Source organism: Coregonus lavaretus (genome assembly GCF_964263955.1).
Source record: "Coregonus lavaretus genome assembly, chromosome: 31".
Classification (NCBI taxonomy): domain Eukaryota; kingdom Metazoa; phylum Chordata; class Actinopteri; order Salmoniformes; family Salmonidae; genus Coregonus; species Coregonus lavaretus.
In genome coordinates this window covers 2,994,867-3,005,643 of record NC_140018.1, presented here as the reverse complement: position 1 = coordinate 3,005,643, position 10,777 = coordinate 2,994,867, and the positions used below count along the sequence as shown (strand labels likewise).

The following is a 10,777-nucleotide window of genomic DNA, read 5'->3' as shown; positions in this document are numbered from 1 at the left end:
TGAACAGATGTGTACAGAGCAGCTTGGGGAATGGACATGTTCTGCTGGTGACATGTACACTGGATGTGTCAGAAACCACAGCTGTTAGCTCTAATTACAATACTGTTATCAGACATCGTGCTGGGAGGTTTACAGGGTATCTGGAGATTCAGAGACAGAGAGAGAGAGAGAGAGAGAGAGAGAACGGGAGAGAGAACGAGAGAGAGAGAGAGAGAGAGAGAGAGAGAGAGAGAGAGAGAGAGAGAGAGGGACAGAGAGAGAGAGAGAGAAAGAGGGTTTGTGTGTGTTTGTGGTGTGTGTATGTTTTGTGTGTGAATATGTATGTGTGCGTGTGTTCATGTGTGTGTGCGTGTGTTCTGTTAGAGTATCTGGATATCCAGCGTTCACCTTGAGTTCCCTCTATGAAATTAATCTTCCTCTATTCAACGAATACACTCAAAACTATTCCATTAGTTTCAGCAAAACACCTGATCCGTAGAGATCTCCTTTGGGTTTTTAAAAACAAAGCGTATGAATATTTAAACTCCAGGCTCTAGAGAATGCAGTCATTTCTCAGATCCTGCCATTGTCCCAAATACGAATTAATCTACATTGTTCTCTTTCCACAGTTTTCCACCAATGACTCATCAAATCCCATTGTGGTGTTAGAGACATGGGCCTGTACCCACAAAACATCTCAGAGTAAGACTGCTGATCTAGGATCAGGTCCATATAATCTTTAATCATTATAATCTAAAAGGAAAAAAATGTATCCTAGATCAACACTCCTACTCTGAGATGCTTTGTGGATACGGGCCCTGACCGGACCTGATGGGAATGCAGTGCAGTTTTAAATATTTTCCTGAGATTGACTGACTGAATTAGAGCCACATCATTTACACATTGGTATCTCCGTTCTCCAAACGCTATCTCTCAGACAACAATCCAAGCCAGTGACATACTGTCTACCCTTTTCATTCAGAACAAGCTCCTTCTATTCAGATAACATTATGGGCCTATGGCAAGAAGCACTTCTTAGAAAGTCACCGAAGGACAGACGCAATACATCCACAGAGATAGTGAGGAAGGTGAAGAGAGAGTAGATGTCTTTGGTTTTGCGCCAGACTTTCCCTCATGATAGTGAGAGAGTAAGGGTGGGAATATCAACTGGCTCTCACAGTCTCACGTCAGAATTAGAAGTTCATCCATGTTTCTTAAATGTCCAATTTTGAAGTTGTTCCAAACGACAAATTTAGAAGTGTTTAGGTTAACTTTAGGCATTAATTCCTAATTCTTAAGGTCCGGCATTAACTCTGAATGGTTAAGGTAAGGGTTAAGGTTTGCGATAGGCTTAAAGAAAATAAATGTTCCATTGCTGGATTTGTACAACCTTTGGAACCAGAGGCAGATGCTTACGCCCATTCGCCATCCCTGTCCACAACGCCTTAGTAAAACCCAAACCTACATGAAGGTAACAGTGATCACTGTTGCCCCTAGGGGCCAGTTTCTACATAATCTTCCGACGTCCTCAGACATGGATGGACGTCGAATAGTGACTTGTATCACGGGTGACCTGGCTGTGAATATACAGCAATGACAGATATTGAGAAAGTAAAGAAAGGATAGATTAACCTAGAAAAGCGAGAGAGAGTTTCGGCTACTATCTAACCAACGCAACATTGACATTATCCCACCCCTGGTTAGCCACTATTGGATTAAAAAGCCAACCTAACACAATATCTGCCAATTCATTTCCAGTTGATGTGATAACCGTCTTGTGGGGTGACAGAAATACTTTCCCCCAAACCTTTTCAATGAAATGTTAACTGCAATGTAGGCTTACCTGGCAGAAGTATATATATATATATATATATATATATATATATGTGTGTGTGTGTGTGTGTGTTTGTAGGTGTGTATGTGTGTTTCTGTGTGTGTGCGCATGAAATCAATTTGTAGACATAGCAAAAAGTAAACATTTGAAGATCAATGGTTTTATTAGACTCCTTGAAATAACATGTTTTCTATAGACAGATTATCTTGTGGCTAAGGCTAAATCAACTGGATGAAAATCACATGAATTCACTGTTACAGACAGAGGTGGTTTCATCTCTCACTGTGCTGTTCCCCTGTTACAGACAGAGGTGGTTTCATCTCTCACTGTGCTGTTCCCCTGTTACAGACAGAGGTGGTTTCATCTCTCACTGTGCTGTTCCCCTGTTACAGACAGAGGTGGTTTCATCTCTCACTGTGCTGTTCCCCTGTTACAGACAGAGGTGGTTTCATCTCTCACTGTGCTGTTCCCCTGTTACAGACAGAGGTGGTTTCATCTCTAACTGTGCTGTTCCCCTGTTACAGACAGAGGTGGTTTCATCTCTCAACTCTCAACTGTTACAGAGACCCTAACTGGTAAAATATTTAGCTTGCCCAAAGATGTATAAAATATTGGAAAGACTGTCTCTGTGAAAGTATGTGTAATAGTATGTATATGTGTGTTAAAATATGCAGAAAATAATGACAGCTCTCCTCTGTCCCAGTCCAGCTGCACTCTGATCCTATGGGGTCTCCCTCTCAATATGAGACCAATGGGTTCACTGTTTGGGCACCGTACTTCATATTCATATTCATCTAAATTTAAAACATTGTCATTGTGTTGAAAAGCCCAGACGTCATCCCAAGGATTAGACCTATTGACAGACTCAGTGGCCACACCTACAAAGTAGGAAAATTTGTGTTCAACCTCAACATCCCAGCTGTGTTTCCCTGAGTTAAAGCCCTCAGAGCCCAGGACCCATCCATTCATAAACCTGCTTTCAAACCTTTCTGGGTTGTCAGGGAACTGTTCTGGTGAGTAACTGATCATCCCACCGGTCAGGTCCTCAGACAGGGTGAGGACCTGGCTGGCAGTGTTGGGGTCCAGAATCACAGGACCTGAACAGAGAGAACAGAGACACACTATAAAGAACTTGTGATAAAGTGAAACTACATCCATAATATACTATACAGGCTGGTAGTGTTGGGGTCCAGTAAATGTTTCAGTCATTACACTGTGTGAATGTACAGTATCGAAATCGTGTAACTTCATGAAGGCGTTCTCATGATCAGAATATACGTCTCACTATATTTAACAATGTCCTGCATCTTCTCCCAGATTCTGAACTTCAGGTTGCCCAGGTGTTTGGCCATGTCTACCAGCCCTCCTGAGACCAGCTGTGGATCCGGCAGTGTGCACTGGGCTCTGGAAGAACATTCAGGAGTCAGTGCTGCTGTGGGCTTGGGTTCAGAACCACAGAGAAGAGAGAGACGGGAGGCAGATCACTTACCTTTTCACCGTGGCCTGGTATGTCTGCAAAGGAACGAAAAAACAGGGCTATGTTTTTAACATAATTAACATATAGATGATGATGTAATTTAATTTAGCGATACATCTGTAACTTTATGTGTTATGTTTATTCTGTAAAAAAAAGTATTTACATGTAAGAATGAGATGTCTTCAGCTCTTCCTCTACGGCTCTGATTGTGTCTGAAAGAGATGACATCACACTGCTCATCTCCTCAATCCTCTTCTTCATCAACTGACTCTTCTGCTCCTCTTCCTCCCTCAGTACAGCTAGCCTGGCCCGCTCTTCATCACGTAGAAACTGGTGAAGCTTCTTAAACTCCACCTTAACCTGCATCTCTGTTTGCTGGGCTTGCCTCTGGAGAAACAAGATGAACGTATCTCTGAAAATATGACCTTGTTAAATGGAACTAAAAATAATAAATCAGACATATACAATATGTACAGTTATGTTATACAGTTGAAGTCAGAAGTTTACATACACCTTAGCCAAATATATTTAAACTCAGTTTTTCACAATTCCTGACATTTCATCCTAGTAAAAATTCCCTGTCTTAGGTCAGTTAGGATCACCACTTTATTTTAAGAATGTGAAATGTCAGAATAATAGTAGAGATAATGATTTATTTCAGCTTTTATTTATTTCTTCACATTCCCAGTGGGTCAGAAGTTTACATAAACTCAATTAGTATTTGGTAGCATTGCCTTTAAATTGTTTAACTTGGGTCAAACATTTCGGGTAGCCTTCCACAAGTTTTCCACAATAAGTTGGGTGAATTTTGGCCCATTCCTCCTGACAGAGCTGGTGTAACTGAGTCAGGTTTGTAGGCCTCCTTGCTCGCACACGCTTTTTCAATTCTGCCCACAAATGTTCTATAGGATTGAGGTCAGGGTTTTGTGATGGCCACTCCAATACCTTGACTTTGTTGTCCTTGAGCCATTTTGCCACAACTTTGGAAGCATGCTTGGGGTCATTGTTCATTTGGAAGACCCATTTGCGACCAAGCTTTAACTTCCTGACTGATGTCTTGAGATGTTGCTTCAATATATCCACATAATTTTCCTTCCTCATGAAGTCATCTATTTTGTGAAGTGCACCAGTCCCTCCTGCAGCAAAGCACCCCCACAGCACGATGCTGCTACCCCTGTGCTTCACGGTTGGGATGGTGTTCTTCGGCTTGCAAGCCTTCCCCGTTTTCCTCCAAACATAACGATGGTAATTACGGCCAAACAGTTCTATTTTTGTTTCATTAAACCAGAGGACATTTCTCCAAAAAATACGATGTTTGTCCCCATGTGCAGTTGCAAACCGTAGTCTGACTTTTTATGGCGGTTTTGGAGCAATGGCTTCTTCCTTGCTGAGCGGCCTTTCAGGTTATATTGATATAGGACTCGTTTTACTGTGGATATAGATACTTTTGTACCTGTTTCCTCCAGTATCTTCACAAGGTCCTTTGCTGTTGTTCTGGGATTGATTTGCACTTTTCGCACCAAAGTACGTTCATCTCTAGGAGACAGAACAAGTCTCCTTCCTGAGCGGTATGATGGCTGTGTGGTCCCATGGTGTTTATACTTGCGTACTATTGTTTGTACAGATGAATGTGGTACCTTCAGGCGTTTGGAAATTGCTCCCAATGATGAACCATACTTGGGGAGGTCTACATTTTTTTTCTGAGGTCTTGGCTGATTTCTTTAGATTTTCCCATGATGTCAATCAAAGAGGCACTGAGTTTGAAGGTAGGCCTTGAAATACATCCACAGGTACACCTCCAATTGACTCAAATTATGTCAATTAGCCTATCAGAAGCTTCTAAAGCCATGACATAATTTTCTGGAATTTTCCAAGCTGTTTAAAGGCACAGTCAACTTAGTGTATGTAAACTTCTGACCCACTGGAATTGTGATACAGTGAATTATAAGTGAAATAATCTGTCTGTAAACAATTGTTGGAAAAATTACTTGTGTCATGCACAAAGTAGATGTCCTAACCGACTTGCCAAAACTATTGTTTGTTAACAAGAAATTTGTGGAGTGGTTGAAAAATGAGTTTTAATGACTCCAACCTAAGTGTATGTAAACATCCGACTTCAACTGTATCTCTCAGCATCTCACCTTGATATGCTGTGCTGTTTCATCACAGGTGAGTTTAACTTTCGTAAAGACTTCCAGTTTCTCCTGTAAGGACTTCAACGTAGGCTTGAGTCTCTCCTGGAATTAAACAAGATGTTGTACAATACCAAATTTTTTCCAGTTGTAATATTCAGTGTATACTTACATTAGTGTCTTGTCACCATCAATTATCATTGTCAAGGTGAAAAACAAGTGGTCATTTTAAAAAGAAAAAAGGGAATTCTGCACACTGACTATTAACAATACAATAGTTTACTGTACCTTATGTTCCTGTACAGCTTCATCTATAGGGATGAACTCATGTTTTCTGTGCTTCCTTGAATCGCGACACACCACACATATAGGCTGTTCATCCTCCTTACAGAAGAGCTTGAGTTTCTCTCCATGCTGACTGCAGAGCACCTCAGACCCTGCCAAAGCTCTCCGACTCCTCGACTGTAAGTAGGCCTCACACAGGTTCTTGAGAGCCAGGTTATTGGGAGGCTCAGACCTTGAGGATCTTCTCCTGCAAACTGGACACACTTGAGATGGCTTCTCTTTCCAGAATTCCTGCAGACAGGCTTTACAGAAACTGTGGCTACATGACAGGATGACAGGATCCTTGAAGATGTCACAGCACACAGCACAGGAGAAATCCACCTCTTGGAGAGACAACTTGCAAGCCATTTTTTCCCTCTGTCACACACACTCCCCTCGCTCCTCTGTAATGGCCTGAGGAAGCAGAGTTTACTCCCACTTTTAAAGACTCACCCTGTTTGTTAGCAGATCTATGGCCTTATCTCCTCCAGTATCTATGCTGAAATGTTGAATCTAGTAATGAGTAATAGTTCCTGTGTCGTGTCGTCCGTCTTTTGTTGAACAAAACAGGCAAATAAACAGCAGTAGCAGAGATCTGAATAGTACTGTACTGCACAGAATTTTACTTCCTGCATTCTGTATGCGTAAGGGGAGGAGCTTTGCAGTTTAGAGCAGAGTTAACTGTTCAATTCCTGAAAGAGATGTGTTTTACATTGTTGTGGTGGACTTTAGCCTGTACAGGTTAGCAGTGTTCAGTTGTGTAATACAAGTGTGTGAGGGGCGGAGCTTTCAGTAAAGTAGAGTGTGTGTGTGTGAGTGAGAGCAAGAGAGTGTGTGTGTATGTAGGGTAGAAAAAAACTAAATGATTAGCATGAAAATACAAGCTAAACGCATCTACAGATGGTCATACTATCAACAAACTATCTGATGATAAGCAACTGCTTGCTAAGGTTACGGTTAGGGTTAGGTTTTGAATAAGGTTTAAGGTTAAGGTTAGGGTTAGGGTAAGGTTTAAGTTTTGGGTTAGGATAAGGGTTAAGAATCTCCAAATAAAGTGTTAACTGCATTTTATATCAGTATTCAGTCTATAAGCTTTAGATGTTTTTATTCTACATTAAATGAGGTTGTGTATCTTCCAAACCTTTACCTCCCTCTCTCTACAGCTTTACCTCCCTCTCTCTACAGAGCTTTACCTCCCTCTCTCTCTACAGAGCTTTACCTCCCTCTCTCTACAGAGCTTTACCTCCCTCACTCTACAGAGCTTTACCTCCCTCTTTTTACATATCTTTTCCTCCCTCTCTCTACAGAGCTTTTCCTCCCTCTCTCTACAGAGCTTTACCTCCCTCTCTACAGAGCTTTACCTTCCTCTCTCTACAGAGCTTTACCTCCCTCTCTCTACAGCTTTACCTTCCTCTCTCTACAGAGCTTTACCTCCCTCTCTCTACATAGCTTTACCTCCCTCTCTCTAAAGCTATACCTCCCTCTCTCTACATAGCTTTACCTCCCTCTCTACAGAGCTTTACCTTCCTCTCTCTACAGAGCTTTACCTCACTTTCTCTACAGACTTTTACCTCCCTCTCTCTACAGAGCTTTACCTCCCTCTCTCTACAGAGCTTACCACCCTCTCTCTACATAGCTTTACCTCCCTCTCTCTACAGAGCTTTACCTCCCTCTCTCTACAGAGCTTTACCTCCCTCTCTCTACAGAGCTTTACCTCCCTCTCTCTACAGAGCTTTACCTCCCTCTCTCTACAGAGCTATACCACCCTCTCTCTCCAGAGCTTTACCTCCCTCTCTCTACAGAGCTTTACATCCCTATCTCTCTCCAGAGCTTTACCTCCCTCTCTATACAGAGCTTTACCTCCCTCTCTCTACAGAGCTTTTCCTCCCTCTCTCTACAGAGCTTTACCTCCCTCTCCTACAGCTTTACCTCCCTCTCTACAGAGCTTTACCTCCCTCTCTCTAAAGCTATACCTCCCTCTCTCTACATAGCTTTACCTCCCTCTCTCTACAGAGCTTTACCTCACTCTCTCTACAGAGCTTTACCTCCCTCTCTCTACAGAGCTTTAACTCCCTCTCTCTACAGAGCTTACCACCCTCTCTCTACATAGCTTTACCTCCCTCTCTCTACAGAGCTTTACCTCCCTCTCTCCAGAGCTTTACCTCCCTCTCTCTACAGAGCTTTACCTCCCTCTCTCTACAGAGCTTTACCTCCATCTCTCTACAGAGCAATACCACCCTCTCTCTCCAGAGCTTTACCTCCCTCTCTCTACAGAGCTTTACATCCCTTTCTCTCTCCAGAGCTTTACCTCCCTCTCTATACAGAGCTTTACCTCCCTCTCTCTACAGAGCTTTACCTCCCTCTCTCTACAGAGCTTTACCTCCCTCTCTCTACAGAGCTTTACCTCCCTCTCTCTACAGCTTTACCTCCCTCTCTCTACAGAGCTTTACCTCCCTCTATCTACAGCGCTATTACTCCCTCTCTCTACAGAGCTTTACCTCCCTCTCTCTCCAGAACTTTACCTCCCTCTCTCTCTCCAGAACTTTACCTCCCTCTCTCTACAGAGCTTTACCTCCCTCTCTCTACAAAGATTTACCTCCCTCTCTCTCTCCAGAGCTTTATCTCCATCTTTCTCTCCAGAGCTTTACCTCAATCTCTCTACAGAGCTATACCTCTCTCTCTACAGAGCTTTACCTCCCTCTCTCTCCAGAGCTTTACCTCCCTCTCTCTCTCCAGAGCTTTACCGCCCTCTCTCTACGGCTTTACCTCCCTCTCTCTACAGAGCTTTACCTCCCTCTCTCTACAGAGCTTTACCTCCCTCTCTCTACATAGCTTTACCTCCCTCTCTCTACAGAGCTTTACCTCCCTCTCCCTACAGAGCTTTACCTCCCTCTCTCTACAGAGCTTTACCTCCCTCTCTCTACATAGCTTTACCTCCCTCTCTCTACAGCTTTACCTCCCTCTATCTACAGCTTTACCTCCCTCTCTACATAGCTTTACCTCCCTCTCTCTACAGCTTTACCTCCCTCTCTCTACAGAGCTTTATCTCCCTCTCTCTACAGCTTTACCTCCCTCTCTCTTCAGAGCTTTACCTCCCTCTCTCTACAGCTTTACCTCCCTCTCTCTACATAGCTTTACCTCCTTCTCTCTACAGCTTTACCTCCCTCTCTCTACATAGCTTTACCTCCCTCTCTCTACAGAGCTTTACCTCCCTCTCTCTTCAGAGCTTTACCTCCCTCTCTCTTCAGCTTTACCTCCCTCTCTCTACAGCTTTACCTCCCTCTCTCTACAGCTTTACCTCCCTCTCTACAGAGCTGTACCTCCCTCTCTCTACAGAGCGTTACCTCCCTCTCTCTACAGAGCTTTACCTCCCACTCTCTACAAAGCTTTACCTCCCTCTCTCTACAGAGCTTTACATCCCTCTCTCTACAGAGCTTTACCTCCCTCTCTCTACAGAGCTTTACCTCCCTCTCTCCAGAGCTTTACCTCCCTCTCTCTACAGAGATTTACCTTCCTCTTTTTACAGAGCTTTACCTCCCTCTCTCTACAGAGCTTTACCTCCCTCTCTCTACAGAGCTTTACCTCCCTCTCTCTCTGCAGAGCTTTACCTCCCTCTCTCTACAGAGCTTTACCTCCCTCTCTCTACAGAGCTATACCTTCCTCTCTCTACAGAGCTATACCCCCCTCTCTCTACAGAGCTTTATCTCCCTCTCTCTACAGCTTTACCTCCCTCTCTCTTCAGAGCTTTACCTCCCTCTCTCTACAGCTTTACCTCCCTCTCTCTACATAGCTTTACCTCCTTCTCTCTACAGCTTTACCTCCCTCTCTCTACATAGCTTTACCTCCCTCTCTCTACAGAATTTTACCTCCCTCTCTCTTCAGAGCTTTACCTCCCTCTCTCTTCAGCTTTACCTCCCTCTCTCTACAGCTTTACCTCCCTCTCTACAGAGCTGTACCTCCCTCTCTCTACAGAGTGTTACCTCCCTCTCTCTACAGAGCTTTACCTCCCTCTCTCTACAAAGCTTTACCTCCCTCTCTCTACAGAGCTTTACATCCCTCTCTCTACAGAGATTTACCTCCCTCTCTCTACAGAGCTTTACCTCCCTCTCTCTACAGAGCTTTACCTCCCTCTCTCCAGAGCTTTACCTCCCACTCTCTACAGAGCTTTACCTTCCTCTTTTTACAGAGCTTTACCTCCCTCTCTCTACAGAGCTTTACCTCCCTCTCTCTACAGAGCTTTACCTCCCTCTCTCTCTCCAGAGCTTTACCTCCCTCTCTCTACAGAGCTTTACCTCCCTCTCTCTACAGAGCTATACCTTCCTCTCTCTACAGAGCTATACCCCCCTCTCGCTACAGAGCTTTACCTCCCTCTCTCTACAGAGCTATACCTCTCTCTCTACAGTTTTACCTCCCTCTCTCTACAGCTTTACCTCCCTCTCTCTACAACTTTACCTCCCTCTCTACAGAGCTTTTCCTCCCTCTCTCTACAGTGCTTTACCTCCCTCTCTCTACAGCTTTACCTCCCTCTCTCTACAGAGCTTTACCTCCCTCTTTTTACATATCTTTACCTCCCTCTCTCTACAGAGCTTTACCTCCCTCTCTCCAGAGCTTTACCGCCCTCTCTCTACAGAGCTTTACCTCTCTCTCTACAGATTTACCTCCCTCTCTCTACAGCTTTACCTCCCTCCCTACAGAGCTTTTCCTCCCTCTCTACAGAGCTTTACCTCCCTCTCTCTACAGAGCTATTCTTTGCTACTCCTTCGCTCTTCACTAGTATACTATAGCTGCTGCACGTCTTCTCCATTATGACGAGAGAGAGAGAGAGAGAGTGTGTGTGTGTGTGTGCTCATCAAAATACTTCTTCAGCACATCTCCTTCTCCTCCTTCTCGACGGCCCCACAATACTTTAATGTGTTGACTGTTGTTTCAAGGGTATTTGACCTCTAAATGCTTATCTCAGAGAACTTAGTTATTATTCACCAGCTAGCGCTGCCTGCCTGCCTGCCTGCCTGCCTGGCTGCCTGGCTGCCT

At 44.0% G+C, this 10,777-nt stretch overlaps 1 protein-coding gene across 3 annotated transcripts; it reads right to left on the bottom strand.

Moving 5' to 3' along the window:
* Nucleotides 1-1,954: 1,954 nt before the first annotated feature.
* Nucleotides 1,955-6,386, bottom strand: LOC311106824 (E3 ubiquitin-protein ligase TRIM39-like). 3 transcript variants are annotated; one of them, XR_014610357.1, is made up of 6 exons: nucleotides 5,711-6,384; nucleotides 5,432-5,527; nucleotides 3,454-3,677; nucleotides 3,303-3,325; nucleotides 3,099-3,217; nucleotides 1,955-2,910 (listed from the first exon to the last, which is right to left on the bottom strand). XR_014610357.1 is itself a non-coding variant. In XM_084149196.1 (5 exons), exons 1-4 carry the CDS (start codon nucleotides 6,113-6,115, stop codon nucleotides 3,307-3,309), a joined length of 744 nt encoding a protein of 247 aa, XP_084005322.1. In that variant the 5' UTR covers nucleotides 6,116-6,386; the 3' UTR covers nucleotides 1,956-2,910; nucleotides 3,303-3,306. The 3 variants fall into 3 exon arrangements, 2 of the variants coding, with proteins under 2 accessions (XP_084005322.1, XP_084005321.1); XM_084149196.1 differs by lacking the exon at nucleotides 3,099-3,217 and having other exon boundaries at nucleotides 1,956-2,910; nucleotides 5,711-6,386; XM_084149195.1 differs by lacking the exons at nucleotides 1,955-2,910; nucleotides 3,099-3,217 and having other exon boundaries at nucleotides 3,222-3,325; nucleotides 5,711-6,214.
* Nucleotides 6,387-10,777: the final 4,391 nt, after the last annotated feature.